Source organism: Drosophila yakuba, chromosome 3L (assembly GCF_016746365.2).
Source record: "Drosophila yakuba strain Tai18E2 chromosome 3L, Prin_Dyak_Tai18E2_2.1, whole genome shotgun sequence".
In the NCBI taxonomy this organism is placed as follows: Eukaryota; Metazoa; Arthropoda; class Insecta; order Diptera; family Drosophilidae; genus Drosophila; species Drosophila yakuba.
In genome coordinates, this window is record NC_052529.2 from 17,665,682 (window position 1) to 17,682,851 (window position 17,170).

At 43.7% G+C, this 17,170-nt stretch overlaps 3 protein-coding genes across 7 annotated transcripts in view; 1 reads left to right on the forward strand and 2 right to left on the reverse strand.

Moving 5' to 3' along the window:
• Positions 1 to 982: 982 nt before the first annotated feature.
• Positions 983 to 3,881, reverse strand: LOC6534449 (protein scarlet). The gene is made up of 7 exons (XM_002095090.4): positions 3,462 to 3,881; positions 3,235 to 3,284; positions 2,994 to 3,130; positions 1,797 to 2,762; positions 1,487 to 1,728; positions 1,328 to 1,428; positions 983 to 1,256 (listed from the first exon to the last, which is right to left on the reverse strand). The coding sequence occupies exons 1-7, from the start codon at positions 3,791 to 3,793 to the stop codon at positions 1,081 to 1,083; spliced, it is 2,004 nt and encodes a 667-aa protein (XP_002095126.1). The 5' UTR covers positions 3,794 to 3,881; the 3' UTR covers positions 983 to 1,080.
• A 1,783-nt stretch (positions 3,882 to 5,664) lies between these two features.
• LOC6534451 (elongation factor-like GTPase 1) overlaps positions 5,665 to 17,170 on the reverse strand; it is a 77,038-nt gene continuing 65,532 nt past the window's right edge. Inside the window, exons 4-6 of the mRNA XM_002095092.3 lie at positions 16,142 to 16,326; positions 9,973 to 10,181; positions 5,665 to 5,731 (exon numbers count right to left, since the gene is read on the reverse strand). Of these exons, the coding sequence (XP_002095128.1) occupies positions 9,993 to 10,181; positions 16,142 to 16,326 (374 nt within the window). The 3' untranslated portion in view covers positions 5,665 to 5,731; positions 9,973 to 9,992. The remainder of the gene's footprint in view (positions 5,732 to 9,972; positions 10,182 to 16,141; positions 16,327 to 17,170) is intronic.
• LOC6534450 (proton-coupled folate transporter) lies at positions 5,904 to 9,880 on the forward strand. 5 transcript variants are annotated; one of them, XM_015195156.3, is made up of 6 exons: positions 5,904 to 6,035; positions 6,688 to 6,955; positions 7,865 to 8,659; positions 8,785 to 9,123; positions 9,239 to 9,567; positions 9,629 to 9,880. In XM_015195156.3, the coding sequence occupies exons 2-6, from the start codon at positions 6,941 to 6,943 to the stop codon at positions 9,750 to 9,752; spliced, it is 1,602 nt and encodes a 533-aa protein (XP_015050642.1). In that variant the 5' UTR covers positions 5,904 to 6,035; positions 6,688 to 6,940; the 3' UTR covers positions 9,753 to 9,880. The 5 variants fall into 5 exon arrangements, with proteins under 5 accessions (XP_015050642.1, XP_002095127.1, XP_039230605.1 ...); XM_002095091.4 differs by lacking the exon at positions 5,904 to 6,035 and having other exon boundaries at positions 6,618 to 6,955; XM_039374671.2 differs by lacking the exons at positions 5,904 to 6,035; positions 6,688 to 6,955 and adding an exon at positions 6,958 to 7,026.

Below are 17,170 nucleotides of genomic sequence, written 5' to 3' on the forward strand. Positions count from 1 at the left end.
GCAAAAGAAATCGAATTTAATGTTCATTGTCAATCGAATAATTAGTTATTACTTGACGTTGGGGAATACAATTACATAAGTATTCTTAAATTAATGAATATAAGTATATAATTGACAAGTTAATAAATTAAAAGTTATGGTTAATGGTGGGTATTTCAATGTATTCTCATTAATGAACCCTTATAACATGCAGTTCTTAGTTTACGCATGCTATGAAAAGGAAATATTTTTAATGTTATATGACTCGATTGCATTCCCCAGCAAAATATTTTTACACCGAGCTAAGAGACAGCATCCAATATACATGTATATCATATCGATAAGAAGTATCACATCGGTTTTTGAGGCTGTTCATAGCTGGTGTTTTCCTAATATCTAAAACAAAAAATCTGTCAATTGAAGAGCAGCAAGAAAAGTTTTTGAATTGTTGCACAAACGATATTTACTAGAGAATAAGTTGAGATGGGAAGAGTATCTAATACGTTAAATGTTAAAATAGTATTGTTTAAATGTAATGTTAAATGTGTTTCGATGTCTGTATGTCTCAATGTTGCTGAAAGCATCAACACTAAGTATAAACATATACTTAAATAATGCAACTTAAACAATGCGTAAACAAAACGAAAGAAAGAAACCAAAGAAAACCAAACAAAATTCTCGCTGTGATTTCTATGAAGAATATGAAAAGATGCATAAATTATTTTATAACCTTTTGTTACTTAGTTTTAACTTGCAAATTTTACGAATGCCTCTCGGCCACTTTGACTACGCCTAGCTACGAACTATAATTTAACAGATTATGAAGTATAAAGTATCCTATACGTTTATATAATCATAAGTGTATGCGTGTATTGAACTTGTTGATTAGCTTTGGTGTTCAGTTTCAAGTTGGTAAGGACAAAACTAAATGCAGTCTAAGTAAATGTTTCATTGTGCTGTCAACAAAGGAAATAAAAACAAAGTGTGTTAATAAATGGCGCTATTTATTTTAAAGTCTAGGCATTGTTTATTGGATGAGTTCATAGTTTATAGTTCATAGCTCTGTAGTAAGTATATTTACAGCACTCAAACTGGGAGCTCTCACAGCTTTCGAGCCCTTCGCCAAAGGCAGTAATATCCCAGCAGATGGAACCCAAAGTAAAGCCCCACCATGGCCAGTAGATTCCGGTAGACGTTGCTCTCGTTGAAGCTGTACTTGTCCAGGACATCCTGACCCGTGTGAAAGCAGGGCAAGTCGGCACTCTCCTGGAAGCAGGCTGTAAGCATTTAAGTTAATATTGATTCAATGAAGCTGGGTCCTTTAAGTGGGAACTTGGGCTTAACTTACTAATATTCTGCACTCCAGACCACTGAGCAGCGGTCATGGCCTCATTGGCATAGAGCATCCACGAGAGAAATTGTGTCCACCAAAACGCCACTGGTAGCGAGCTGAAAACAGAGTGTTCCTTAACACAGAGTTGCAAAAAAGAACACTTTAATCACCCACTTCACTTGAATAAAGATTCCCGAGGTGATCATGAATATGTAATCCAAGGGCACCAAATAAGCCATTGCCAGCGGCACCGAGTTAAAGGCCGTGGAAAAGAAGCAACCGCAGGCTGTGGCCACATTCATCACCAGCACCACACACATCGCAGTCACTCCGAAGGCGTAGAAGGTGGACCTCAGACCCGTCAGCCAGTAGCAGATTATGACGAATATCAAGGGCTCAATTATCATGCCAGGCAGCTATCAACAAATAAGTTAAAATATCAATTTAATAAGGTTAACTTAACAAAACTCGTTTCAAAACTCACCAAAGCCAAGATGTTCGCCGCATAATACTGTCCCGTGGAGTAGAGACCCGATCGGGTTTCCCTCATGAACAGCGGAAATCCCTGTGGGAAGAGGTTCAGCACGGAGTACATGGGATGGTAGGTGTTCTCCGATATCATGATGAAGAGGGCGCCCTGAACGGCCTGTACGCCCAACTGGGAGGGTTCCGTGGTTCCAGCGAAGCAGGCTCCGATAATGAATGCCATCGCGATCTTTTGGACGAACCGTAACCATTGAATCGTGGGATCCCTAAGCAGAGTTAGCGATGCCCTCAGCCAAACTACGTGGAAGCGCTTGTACCAGGCCACGCCTCTGAAGGACTCCACCTCCGTGTCGAAGGGAAAGTTGCCGGACTGGGCCATGTGAATCTCCAGGTTGACCAGCATATCGCGCTGCTTGGCCGCCGAGCTGACGGCGAACTGATCACAAAGGTGTTGGGCCGATCTCTGCGAGGCCTGCTCATAGCCGGGATCGGTGGCCAGGACGCCAATTAGGAAATCCGCCGGATTGTAGGCCTCCGGACAGTAGTATCCGTGATTGGCAAAGAAGCTCAGAGCATGCTGCGGTGATCCCGTGAAGGCTACGCGGCCATCGGCCAGCAGCATCACGTTGTTGAAGTTGTCGAAGAGCTGCGAACTCGGCTGGTGGATGGTGCACAGGATGGTGGTGCCCTTCTGGGCCAACTCGTACAGCGTGGCCACCAGCTGCTGGGCGCTGTATGAGTCCAGTCCCGTGGTGGGCTCATCGCAAAACAGGATCACCGGGTTGTTTAGCAGCTCCACGGCAAATGCCAATCGCTTGCGTTCTCCCCCCGAAAGGACCTTCTTGTCATCGCCGCTGCCAATTCGAGTGTGGGCCGCCGAAAGAAGACCTGTTCGCTCCAGGAGCTCGTTAATGATAAGACGACGCTCCTCTTTCGACACCCGACGGTCCAGGCGGAGATGTGCCTAGAACAGGGAGAGCGGAATATGTAAACGAACTACCAAACTTGTGTCTACAAAAGGCCATATTTAATGTAGGCCAAACTGAGCTATCATCCAGAAGATAAAGTCTTGATAGAAGCACGTGGGAAGAGTCTCTTTAAAGAAACACTTACGAAAGTTATTCTACCATTGCAATAAACTAATCAACTAAGACACTAAATGACAGACAACTTTTATACAAACACGGTGGCTCACCATAAAGTTCAAGTGCTCCAGAACAGTCAGCGTTCCGAGGAAGAGGTCATCCTGGTAGACGTAGCCACTGATGCGGTGCATGAAGGGCCCGATGCGCCGGCCGTTTATCAGAATGTCGCCTTGAACCACGGTCCCGGCTGCAGCACAGATCCCATTGCAAATGGAGCGAGCGGAGATAGTGTGGGGATCAGTCTAATCTTATCGGGACCCCATAGTTATATGTACTTGGTAGTGCACTTACCCGGCTGTCGAAAGGCGAGCGTCGACATGAGTGTTGTTTTCCCAGAGCCACTGTGAATGAAGATGTTTTATTAGAGGCGAAAGTGCCAGCGGAATCTCTGCTTATCAGAGTCCACAGTAAGACAACTTGACATAGTTAGCACTTTTTTGGACAGCCAGTTCTCGAGCACCTTCCACTCGAGTGCACCTGATCTCGATCCGTATTGAATTTCCGCAGCAGCTGCTTACCTCGAGCCCATTAGAGCCATCAGAGTGCCCGGTTGAATGGCCCCCGTCGAGTTGTTGATGATCCGCTTCATCCGCTGCCCGGAGCCACCGACATTGGTATAGACGCAGAGATCCCGCCACACCAGGGTGGCTCCCTGCTCTGTGGGCGACCATTTGCTGTAGCTCCTGAGGGGCAGACTCCGCTCCGAACTGTTCCGTTTCGATAGCTTGGGTGTGCTGTCCAGGCTGGGCACCTCAATGGTGCTGCCCACCACCGGCATCATCTGCAACTCGTGCTGCTCCACCCGCCCCGGGGCCTCCACATCGATCAGCCTGCTATCTGAGTCCGACATTATCTCTGGGTTTTATCTGGGATCTCACTGCTGAGGAGCCTGACTTTTGCTGAACCGAAGCGTGCCACAGCTGGGCACCAACTAACCATCTAAACTTTGCTGAGAAGTCGTCACAGCCAAGTTGACAGTAAGATAGACAGGAACAGTACACACTGGGTAATGAGAATACGACAACAAGAAACATTTACTGTATAATACCAAATATATATACAAATTATTTTAAAAATTAAAAACGTAAGAATTAAAGAAGTGTTTACCATCAGCTTAGATTAAAAAAACAATAAAAAGCCATTTTATAAAATTTCGACATTTACACAACGTTTCTTAGATGAGAGGAATGTACTTTCTAGGGCTTTATAGTTAACATATTGTAATTATTAAAATTAATTTTACATTGGAGACCATTTTATCGTCGTCGCAAAGCCTTTATTCCTACACTCTTGGGTAATTTTAGAACAATGAGTTTGGTACTATTTTGTAATAGCTTTCTTGGCAATGCCCACTGTGGTGCTCAGCACCCCACAATGCAAATATGTTCAACTTGGCATCTGAGGTGCGGGGTCCACAATCTTTAGGGTGGCCCTGGCAGCGGGCATTCGATCGTCTTGCAGTTTACCGACCGCTTGGGAAGCAGCGGACTTAGGTGGCGGCTCCGATTACCATTGCCAGCGGAAAATTCAGTCCAGACCAACCCACCCATCCAACGGGAAGCCCCGCAGCGCCGGAGTCATCCAAGCAGCCAGCTCGGGAAACCGCCGCTGGATCGGGAAAGCCAACAACCAGATGGGAGCCAATTCTCTCTGTGTTTTGCTACGCGTTTTCGCATTCATTTGGCTCAAAAGGGGAGCAAGAAAATGATTGAGAAATAAAATAAAATAGTCTGGTAAATGGCAGCTGTAATTTCTCAATGAAGGTTTCTCATTATGTGTAACCTTTTACATATTCAACAAGAGAGAACGCTATAGTCGAGTTCCCCGACTATCTGATACCCGTTACTCAGTTAGTGGAAGGGAGAAGGAGAGTCTTAAACACAGTTTTTGGCGGTTTGTGGGCGTTAGAGTGGGCGTGGCAAAAAGTTTTTTGGCAAATCGATAGAAATTTACAAGACCAATACAAAAATGAAAAAATATCAAAACATTTTTCAAAAGTGTGGGCGTGGCAGTTTTGGGCGGTTTGTGGGCGTTAGAGTGGGCGTGGCAACATGAATCGACAAACTTGCGCTGCGTCTATGTCTCTGGAGTCTGTATGCTTAATCTCAACTTTGTAGCTTTTGTAGTTCCTGAGATCACAGCGTTCATACGGACGGACAGACAGACGGACAGACGGACATGGTCATATCGACTCGGCTATTGGTCCTGATCAAGAATATATATACTTTATATGGTCGGAAACCCTTCCTTCCGCCTGTTACATACTTTTCAACGAATCTAGTATACCCTTTTACTCTACGAGTAACGGGTATAAAAAGATTGTAAGCCAATACGATTTGATTAACCTTCATATTGTAGTTAATCTATTTGTTTAAGTAAGTTTGTTAAGTTTGGAGTGCATCTATTCGGGTCTGTCAATTATTTATGTGGTCTACCTTTTGCTTGTCCATTATCGTTTACTATTATGCGTATGATACTATTTAAATTGTAATTTATATATTTTTGTATTAAATCACTTTTGAAAAAGTTTTAGTTTTGCTAAAGATCGCTGACAGTTGCTGCATACTTTTGGGCATTTACAAAAAATGTTTTTCTCTTTTAATCTGATATACTCTCGTAGAACCTAATATAAAATAACGGCAGCATTTTTTTTTTAAGAAAATAACATTTATTTGGCTAACATTTTATTTGTTCATTAAATAAGTGTACAAGGTAAAAAAATATATGTCATTCCTCAGCATGATGAGTTACATCCATTCGTGGCGGTAAAGCAATCATTTCTTAGCACCTGCAAGAAGAGAAAATAGAAAGTAATCAGAAATGGTCAGCAGCTTATTGGGAAAACCCTTTGAAAACGTATATAAATAAAGAGCAATGAACAATCGCTATTGAAGCTCTGACTGTTGTGGAGGCCAATATAAAACGCTCTGTATCAGCTATATCAGCTTTTCGGCTGATAAGCCAGTTTTGAGTGGACGGATCTACCCTCTGAGTTTTCAGTTGCCATCGAGGTGTAGAGTGGATGTGTCGCATCCGCGCGGTTTAATATTTGGGTTCTTCGGAACACAGGATCGGTGGAAAATAAGTGCAGTGTAATGTGAAACTTAATATACAAACAAATGCCAACAGCAGCGGAATCAATTTCACAACAATTAAACTAGGTTCATAACTGTGCACAGTAAATCACTGTTTGGAGAATGAAAATCTCTGAAAATAATCAAAATAATTATCGCAGCAAAAAATGGGCAGTGTAGTAAATCAAAGTTAATGAGTCTATAATTAAAGTTCATAACCCCTTGTCGAGTTTTTTATTGTACTTTTTTGATACCAAAAAAAATTGAGAGCTGCTGTTATCAGGGTATGGATAAAACTACAAAAAAACCCAGCTAGACGAAAATTAAAATTAGTGCCAATTATACAGCCGTACACGTGAAATTAATAAAACTAAGAAGTGGTATAAAAACCGATTCCTGATATACCCCACACTTCGATTGCAGGTTACAAAATCTAATCTACCGCAAAATTAGCAAAACAAACAATGAATGAATAATAAATGGATTTACCTAATATATACAGCACCAAATCTTTCAAAAGCTGCTATTTTAAATTTAACCTACAACTTTTCCGCAGTTTCTAACATAATTACTTAGATAATAGAATTGAACCTTTTAAGTACGCAATAACTGTGAGATTGGCTTACATATTCATTGAAGTAAACAATAATTTAATCTACCCCATATTTAGGGTACACGGCTAGAAGTCTAATCTTTTGCAAATTTGCATAACAAATGGCAATTGAATAACCAAATAGCAATGCACATACTGGTAGTGTAATCAATTGATAAGCTGCTTTTGGCGGTTAAATTTTGAATTGCGAAAGCTAAGCGGTAAAAAACCGCGAGAGCATAAGAGCTTTGAGCGGATACTCTCCCCCAAACATAACGGACCAGTCCCAGCATACTTAGCAGCGTGAGAGTGAACAGTGCGCAAAGTAAAAATGAGCGCCAGAGAGGTGAGTGCTTTTAGGTTTGTTATTGTTTGTGAGGCCTAAAAACATAACGTTCTAAATTTAACAAACACGAAGTGAGTGAAAAAATGCCAAAAAGAAGCAGTTCGCATTTTATGCAATTAAAAAATCGCACAAATTGGAACGTCGCGATTCGTTAAACGATTACGTATCACAATTGATTCCTAAAAAACGCGCGAAGCTCGCGAAAGAAATCTTTGAAAATATCAGACATGACCCTGAATATAGTTTTTGTTGTGCGGTTTCCATTATTGATTTTAAGTGCTGTGTCTGGACTCACATAACAAAAAGTATTAAAAGGAACATTTGTAAAATTCCATCAGAGTAATACAATAATCATATTGTTTGTTAACTACAATACATAACAAAAGTGTCAACATGCGGTCGACAATAATTTGATAAAGTTGTGGTGACTTTCGAATACACTTATGTACCTAAAAGACCATGCTCCGTTAAATTGTTGCTATAACTACACACAAACTTGTTACTTAAAATGTTATATTAAACTAAAATTTACGTGAAAAGAAATATTTATTTTTGAAACGTTGCAGTGCATTGAAATTAATGCAGTGAACAATCTCCGTTTTTATTGGTTTTTCTTGACGAATAAAGAACACTTGGGGTGGACCTCTTTAACGTGCTTCATAAATAAACTATTTTTATAAATTCAGAGGTGAAATGAATTGCGTAACTTATTGCTAAAAAACAAATAAACAAGCAAATGTTCAGTAAACAAAATTGTAAACCTAACCAAATGAAGTAGAGTATCGACTATTCAAAACGAGTTTTAAACGCAAAGCCAACGAGGAGATCCTCTCTTCGAAATCTTTGGCATTGCCAGCATTAATTTGAAATGAAACAGCTTGAATGCCAAAATTCATTGCATACTTGCAGGCACACTCCGAAAATGCGGCACAAAGACGAAATAGTCGGTCTAGTGAGAACAGTGAGCGCAGCGAGAACAGCGCGTCCGGCGCCGTTAGGGAACAGCGAGAAGAGGGGGCGGGCCGCACCGTTTGCCAGTGGGCGTGGCATGTGGTGAAATCCATATCCGTGGAGCCCACGATGTTCCTGTACATGTTCGCCTTCATGATCACCTCGGTGGTGGAGCAGAACTTCTTCCTGTACAAATCCTGTCGGGTTAACAGGAATTTCACGGAGGAGATCTGCCGGAATCTCAACAAGCCGGAAAACGAGAAGTTCAGAAAGGAGGCAATGTTGACCAATGCCTGGTTCCTCCAGTGGGAGAACATCTCCGCCCACGTCTTCCCCATTATCCTTGCCCTTTTTCTGGGCTCCTTCTCGGATCGGCGGGGCCGCAAGTTGCCGCTGCTCATGGGACTTGTGGGCAAGTTCGTCTACTCCACGATGATAGTGGTCAATGCCAGGATGCCCACGTGGCCGGTGCAGAACATCATCTACTCGGCCACCTTGCCATCGGCGTTGACCGGTGCGGATGTGGCCATTTTCGCCTCCTGCTTCGCCTACATCTCGGACATTTCCACGCTGGAGCAGCGCACCATCCGGGTGACCATCCTGGACGTGATCTACCTCAGTGCCATGCCGCTGGGCGTGGCCCTGGGCTCGCATCTTTATTACAACGTGTTCAATCAGTCCTACGCGGACATGTTCACCGTGAACGCCTCTCTACTTGCCCTCGCCATCATCTACACCCTGTGCGCCCTGAAGGTAAGTTTCGGATTCACGCTAGAAATGAAAACGTTCAAAAGAGTGTCGGAAAATATGTTTGATTCTTATATGGTACTTTTCCAAGGATCCATAGAAATCTATAATCATAAATATAACACTTTCAGTGGCAAACCACGCCGAGACAGCGATCGCTGAGGGAACTCGGATACTGCGGCTTTTGGGGCGACTTCTTTGATAAGCAGCATGTGAAGGACTCGTTGGCGGTGCTGGTGAAGCCGCGGAAGGGACACCGTCGCAGCTTTCTCGTTATCCTTCTGGTCAGCATGGCCCTGTACACCTTTCAGCGCGACGAGGGCCAGTACCTCTACATGTACACCCTGGACAAATTCGACTGGGATGTGAGTGCGTACAGCCACTTTAAGACCTTCAAGTCGTCGGCCTATGTGATTGCCATGCTGTTGGCGGTGCCGCTAATGAACAAGCTCCTTGGATGGAGGGATACGGTGAGTCCTTCTTAGCACGAATCTGTCTATTGTCTAATTTCGATTACGAGTCTAAGTGTCTAAGTGATCCTCTTCCAATTTACGCATTTAATAATTCGAATGGCTTAATTCATAGACGATCGTTTTCATTGGCACCTGGGCGCATTCGATAGCCCGGTTGTTCTTCTATTTTGCCTCCAATACGGACTTGCTCTACGCCGGAGCCGTTGTGTGCAGCTTGGGTCCGATTGTGGGTCCCATGATCCGGGCCATGACCTCGAAAATAGTGCCCACATCGGAGCGTGGAAAGGTGTTTGCACTGCTCTCAGTTTGCGATAATGCGGTGCCCTTCATCAGCGGAGTGTGCTACTCGCAACTTTACCGGGCCACTCAGAGCACAAATTACGGCGGAAATGTCTTCATCCTAACCATTGCCACCCAAATCGCTGTCTTTGTGATGATACTGTAAGTGCTCCCGCTGTGTGACTCTTATTTATTTTATTAATTATTTTATTTTTATTATTAGTTGCATTCACATTGTTTTGGGAAAAAATTCACTGGCGGTTCCAGAAGTTCCTGAAAAGGAAAGCGGACTTATTTCCCAAAAGGAGGCTGTCGTGGAGGGGGAAACTGAAAAGCACGAGAATTAGCCTGTGGAATAATTTTAACCGTTCCTAAGTAAAAGACTTGAACCCAGGACAGCTATTGCATTGAACATTTTGCCAATGTATACCATTCCCATCCTTACATTTTTAATAAAAGCTAAACTTTTCTATAATTTGACTTATCATTTAGGAATATAAAATTGTGGTTTTGGTTGAAATTGAATTCCCCTCTTCCTTTAGCAGTTGCATTGTATATAGGACTTACCCGAGGGCTTAGCTGCCACATCACTTGTTCTTGGAGAGGGTGCGCTGCTTCTCCGCGTGCTCCACCACCTGCTCGTCCACGAAGAGGCCCTTCCTCCGCCGGACACTGTCCATGTAGACCTTGGCTCGGTTGGCGGAGTCCGCCTTCTCGCCGAAGTGCATCAGCTCCTCCTCGGTTGTCGGCAGCCAGAAGGGATCGATATCAATCACCTGTAAGCAAGCAGACGCAGGGTGTAAATTCCGGGAAATCATTTAGGCACTTGAGACGGGACAAAGGAACGAGGCGTCGCTGTGTCTATGCGCCTGCGCCTGCACCTCGCACTGGATTGGATTTGGGTTGGGATTGGTTGGGTTTATGATGCTGGGTCGGGGTTTATTTCGTATGTATTTTGGGTCTCTGAGCAGGGCTCTTTGTCTCAGCAGCAGGGAAAGCGTGCATTTTCACATCTTCATTGTTTGGACTCGAGAGGCTGCGACAAAGGACTCGACGCTTAATGACTTTCAAAGGACGCAGGGACACGCATTGCACGTTACGTGATAAGGCAGGCTCGCCAGGATACGCAGAACCGGAGTACCGGCGTACCGGAGAACGGGGCATTTCCTCAATGGCGAATGGAGAATGGAGAATGGAGAATGGCGTGAAGAGCGTTCCCTGCGCTTGATTGATGATTGCCTCCTGCGAGGCGAACCACTTGAGAATCTCTGGTGTGAGATCTGCATTGTTTTGTTTTCCTTCCTTCTCTTTTTTTTTTGTTCCTTCCAGCAAGGACTCGAGACCCAGCGGGCGGGTGTCGAGCGGTTCGCTGGAAAAACTTAGCACTGTCCCACTCCAGATTTTGGGTTCTACACTTTATGAATTCCCTCATCAATGACTGAGCTTGCTCGAGAACTGATTAAGATGCTGAGGCTTGAGGTTGGTCTTTTGTCAGGAAGAGACTTTTCCTTCCACAGCACGAAAAAAATGAGTCATATAGTCCATAAATGCAAAACATGTACAATAGGTCATTTGCCCTTTATCTATGCATTATTTGAATGGGATAAATAAACCCATTTAATAATATCTGGCATACATATATTTTTATAGCCTCTTTGCTAAGGATTTTCTCACTGTGCGTGTTCTGGGCCATCTGTTCGCACTACGCTAAACTGCGGGCCCTCGAACATCTTCGCAATCCCATGTAGATCATTATCGGGCACAAAGTTTCGCTTGTTTAACAACAGCCAACAACGCCAAGTGGGCAAGGGATCGAGGCGAAGGGAACAATGGGGGCACTATAGGGAGCCAAGCAGTAGTCCTCGACAAGGTAAGGCAATCCCAGTTCCCAGTTCGCAGTTTGCAATCCCTGTCACAACAAAACAGGAACGCAAAAGCGAGACTGCCATCCTTCGCAAATGGTTCTGCGCATGCGCAGCAGCCTCCAGTCTCTCCATCGCTCCCCATCACCATCGCCATCCCTACCCATACCCATACCCAAACTCATGCCCATCCTCATCCTCATTCCCATTCCCGACATTCCCACTCCAAATCTCGGGCAGCATTCGGAGGAGACCCTGTGGCAGCTGAAGTGCTCCAGAAGTGCGCAGAACTTGCGTCTGAGCCGGGCCAGACAAATGAGCAGCCAGCCACCAGCAGGCAGATGAGTACACTGGCCCAAAAAGGGAGTCTTATATAAATCATTACCAAACATTTCAAATATAAATGAATTTATGAAGTATTTTTGTCATTTAAATGCTTCTACCAATATCTACATTGGATATTGAACTGAAATCTTCCATTCTTTTTCCGCACTTTTAACTGTAACTGTAGAGTGGTATTTCTGCTAAAATACATTACTTGTACTTTTGGCAGTGCAGGACACCGGTTAAAACGCACTTATGCCATTCAAGGAAGGCCTAATGCAGCACCACGCTCCAGATGGCAGCAAATCCCCCCTAATCACCCACTCCTAATGGCCACCTCTCCCATCTTGGGGCTGAAATATTAAGAAAAATATTGAAGCAACCGCGAAAACCAAAACAAAAGTCCAAAAAACCAAAGCCAAACCAAGACCAAAACCAAACGACGTGACATCAACACACACACTTGGTATGGTACTACATTATATGGCAGGGTAACGTATATCGCTCTGTATCTCCAACTCTCTTTCCACACACGTGTTCTTATGAGTGGTGTGCTTAGGTGTATGAGTGAATGTGTTTACCTGTCCGACCGCGCGCGGTTTGTATGCAGGTAATTTACGCGGCAGCTACCGAAATACGCTGCCGTCCATCGGTCCGCTTGTCCATTTGTCCGCTTGTCCATTTGTCCGTTTGTCCATTTGTCCGTCCGCGACCAAGACGAAGTTGAGATTATTATCGCGCGCCAGAAACTGGCTGAAAGACTGTGAAAGAGACTGGGCCCACAGAATATAACTCGATTCGAGTCGAGTTGATTCGAAAGACTTGGGGTCCCCGCGTTGGTAAAAGTCTCCAGCAAATGGACAACGGACAACGGACAACGGACGGCGGTCTTCGATGAGCGTCATTTTGACAGCCAGCGAGCGGACAATGCAAACCACGTTCCACTTTGGGGCAACAACAACGAGAGCAACAACAATCCTTTGGCCACTTGGATAAACACTTGCCTTGGCATGGATATATCCCTACAGTAGAAAAAAAATTTTGGGCTTGGCTCACGAAAATTAGTTAGGCAAGTATTTATTTATAGAGTTTTTTATTTACAAATATAAGGGGTTGAAATTTATATTTATCAATTATGGCATTGATTTCGTTCTTTTATTTGTTTAATAGACGCTTTTAATTTTAATTCAAAAATGGATTGATATAAGGTCACAACAGTACGAATAATTTTCCATAAAAATTGCTTAAATCGCTTTCTCTTAAAGCCATAGTCAATTAAATTATACAATTTTTTGGCCAGTGTATTTGTATGTGTGTGTTTATTCGCACCAGGCAGACTTTAGGGCGCACTCCCTACGACCCCCGCCTCCAACTCCAGCCCCGCCCCCGCCCCTGGCTGTGGCTGTGGCCCTACCCCGCCCCCTTCCCATCCCTTCCACACTGTCTCCACTGCAGACTTTCCCTTTGGTGGGGGGCAGACTGTGGCAGGTATACAAAACGAGTTATCAGATTATTTGTTATTTGTCTTGGTTCTTTGCTCACAGTTTGTTGTGGCCGTGGCTGTTATGCTTTTGAAGTAGTTTCAGAGCTCCAGAACTGAGCTCTTGCATGCAAAGCGCGACAACCAGCAGGAACAACAACAAGAACACCATCAACAACAACAGCAACCAGAACCAAATCATATGCAACACTCCGGAGCAGAGGAAAACCCGATGCAGAGCGGCCTGAAAGTAAGACCAGTAGCCAAAGTTGTTATGTTATTTTATTATTTTTTCCTTTTTTTTCGGTAGGCTGCAGGTCTTGACCCTCTTCCTGCCCCGGCTCATTTCTCCCGTCGCCCCGGCACACACACACACACGTAATCATAATAACAATCTCTGGGTTCATCAAGTGGCCAGAAGAGATGAGAAGTGATGCAGCCAGCGGGAGGAGTTGGGGCAAAACAAAAGGAAGCTCAAAATTAAATAATAACAAAAGCGCGCAAGACAGTAGCCACCCGACGAGTAGATATTTCCCGGTTAAACAGTGCGACACATTGCTGTAAGTAGTTAAAGCTATACCGACTAATTAGAATTTCATTAAACTGCCCTTTTAAAACGAAATAAAATGAAAGCAATATCCATTAAGTCTTAATGAAACTTAATAAATGTGGACAACTATGGCGATCTTTTTGGGATTTTGGTTTGTATATTAAATGTTAGTAAGTAAACTCCGTAGAAGAACAAATTTTTGTAAGGATCTGTTCACAATGAGTGAATTTTTTCAATGAAACGCACTGTTGGCTTGAGTCTTGAGCTCCTGACTGCTGTCTTAATGTTGCTACGTGAAGTGAAAGAGCAACGGCAATAACAGAAAAAATTATGATATATGAAAACTGAAAATTAGTTTTTGTTGCTTGGGTTTCTGTTTCAGGTGGCTTGTTCAGCTCGCAGACTCCAGCCTCCAATCTCCAGTCTGCAGCTTCCAGATTCCGGATTCCACGTTAAGAGTTCATCTCGAGAGATGATTTCTGGCGGCTGCAGATCTGCTGATCCGGCGGTGCACATGCTTAACGAACTTATTGTGGGACATGATGCAGCAAGAAATGGAAATGGCTTTTTGGGAACACTACGACTCCCCCGCCCACTTGTGAGCCCTTTTTCCCTTTTGGCCCCAACCAGAAGTTGGCCACTCCAGTGAAGTTGACGCCTTCGTTGTTATTATGGGCACGTGACAACTGCGCCCACGGCGGAGAGCCCGGCCCACTCACCTGGCAGGTAGGGTTAACAACAAATAACTCTGGAAAAGGGGTTGGGTGCCGGGGGGCGGGGTGGTGGCATGGTCACTGGCCAAGAGATGTGGGCGTGGACAAAGTGCTGAAGCCGACCGTTTTAATTGCTCGGACGAGCGGTAAGCTGAAATCCTAATTGTTTTCACTTTGCCCTCGACCAGAGCAATGTAATCGAATTGAATATCTCTCAGATACTTTTTCACTTGTGCTGACTGAACTAGTTTCCGTTACGATTTTAACACAATTAGGAGTTGCACAACTAAGTTCTTAAGTGCTGGCCCTTCTTTTGAAAATAAAATTTAATTAAAAATGGTGGTTTGAAGTAATATTTGTACGTATTCTACGATAAAATATGGCGAAAAGACGGTTTAAATAACATTTTATTCTGTGCAACGCAACTTTACGCCCCTCTTCCACTTCTCCACTTTTCCGGCTGTCTGGCGTTGGAAATGCGTAAGAAATTATACGAAGCAACGGCAAACAACATCTCCGTCGCCGCAAAACTTGAGCTGAGAAATAGAAAATCGCCGGAAGTCATTATACAAAAACTTGTTGTTATCGATTGGTTGGGCGCTGTGACCAACACTATCACAATCACACCGATAGAAGCACCAATACTAATGCGGAATGCACGCACTTTGAAAATATGTGTATGGCTGAGGCGGCAAAATATGTTGCTGTATTAATATTAAATGGAGTTGTGTTTAGAAAGGTGTGGGAATACTTTATTCTTGCAATTAAAATATCTTTCCTGCCTTTGGTCTTAAAAATATCTACCTTTATACCTTCAAAGATGATTCGAAACCTTCGTAGGCTGAAGAACTTAAATTTTTTCTGGCTAAGTTTGGCCCATCCGCTGATCTTGGCAAAAGCGCAAGACCGAGGGGAATAATCATCAAGTCGAGTGTTAATTGTGGCCCACGACAAGGTCAGAATGCGATGGAGAAGGGAGAGGTCTGGAGGAGAAAGGGAGTCTGGTTTGGGGCTTTGGGTTACCTCGAATGGCACACAGCTGCAGCTTCAAATGGACCATATATCTTTCAGTCCAACTGTTGCTGTTGCCAAGTTGCTGCTGCTGCTGTTGCCATGTTGCTACTGCTGCTGACTGTGGTTTATCCTATAAGACTTCAGCAGAAGGTAACAGAAGGCTTAGAGCAGCGTAAGCTGAGATTTTTATTGACCACAGACAGGCAGCGAGAGTTTCGGCGAGAAGGAGCAGGGTCGAGAGGATGGGATGCGGGTTGGGGATTGGGGGTCAGGAATAGGGGGAGTTCGGTGAGGCACGCACATGGCATATGGTCGGACACTCGCTGCACTTGTGCCCCATCAGCAGAGCAGCAACAGCTGCCAGCTACAGTCAGGATTCCATAACAGAGACCACCTTCTAATATCTTCTAACACACGGTATTAATAAAATTATTTTCTCTATGACTGAAAGGAAATGATATGAGGAAAACAATGTAGTAAGAATGTAAATAGTTGACTAATTTCTCCTGCTATCTTATCTGTATCTTAATATTTATGTTTTGCAAATTACTAACTCTGCTTAGCAAATCCACAATTATCTGTATTACGCATTAAAGTGTGATTTTTAAATCACTCATAAACAGAGGGATTCATGTATCCCGATTTAAATGTAATCATCTAAATATCATAACATTTAAAGTACTTCTTAAGTATTGCATTACATCACGAAGAAGGCCCAAAACGGTTTTGGACTCCTATCTAAAGTAAAGGGAAAAGTAGAGGGAGTTCCAAAGCTCCACTGTACAGTACTCACCTCCCAGTGGCTGAACATGAGCTGGGGACAGGCCAGGCCAGATGTCTGCTTTCGCATCTCCTGGGCGAAGTTGAACGACTCGATCACCGGCAGCAGACAGGTGACCGCGAAGTTGCCGCTGCCCTGGGTCAAATCGCCGGAGAGGATTTTGCCGTGCCGCCGGCCAATTACTGCGTACATTTTACCTGCGAATGATAGCGATAGAGATACGTTCTTTGATCAGCTGTTGGTCGTTAGCTAGAAATCGAATTGGAAAAGGTAAAATGGTACAGGGAAAGGGAAAAGGGAAACCTCCAACTAACAATGGCCGCCTTTCAGTTGGAGTGGTCGGTTCTGGTTAATGCTCCTATATCGCCAGTTCTTTCTTGTGTTGTTGTTGCTGTTATTACTATTGTTTTTGTTGTTGTTGTTTCTGGCGCGTCTCAAGGTAACTCGTAAACAAATGAAATCTTATCGGGTTTGGCCCATAAAATTGGCGGGCTTTCTGCCGAACCTCGCGCGTTTTTCGCTTGAACTTCCAAGCCGAAGATGGAGATGAAGATCGTTTCCAGGTCTCTCTCGCACTCTCCATATACACTATCTGGGGGCATTACCATTTTCGGAAGAATTTTGCAAAGCCCCAATAAAATAGCACAAACACTTTGCGTACTTAAAAAGAAGACAAGGAGGAGTATAATAAAAAAGGCTTTTTGGTTGACACCAAAGATATTAAAAGTTCGCCTAAAATACTGAACTCGTGTAGAACATTGTAAGGAGCAAATGGTGTATATTTCATTGACAATTTTAAATGGTACAATAAAAACAGGTGGTAAGGTAAATTCGATTGTAACTGATAAGCCAAAATTTTTTTTACAATTTAAATCACTCTAAGATCTGTAACTACCAAAGTTATCCGAAGTTTAAACCCTAAACCTAACCCACTAAACCTTGCTATCGAAGGGAATTTAAAGCTTCGACTTTGAACGCAATCTTTCCTGTTAAACTCTTTTCTGGATTCTTTTCCAGTTGTTCTTTTTTGGCATGCGCTAC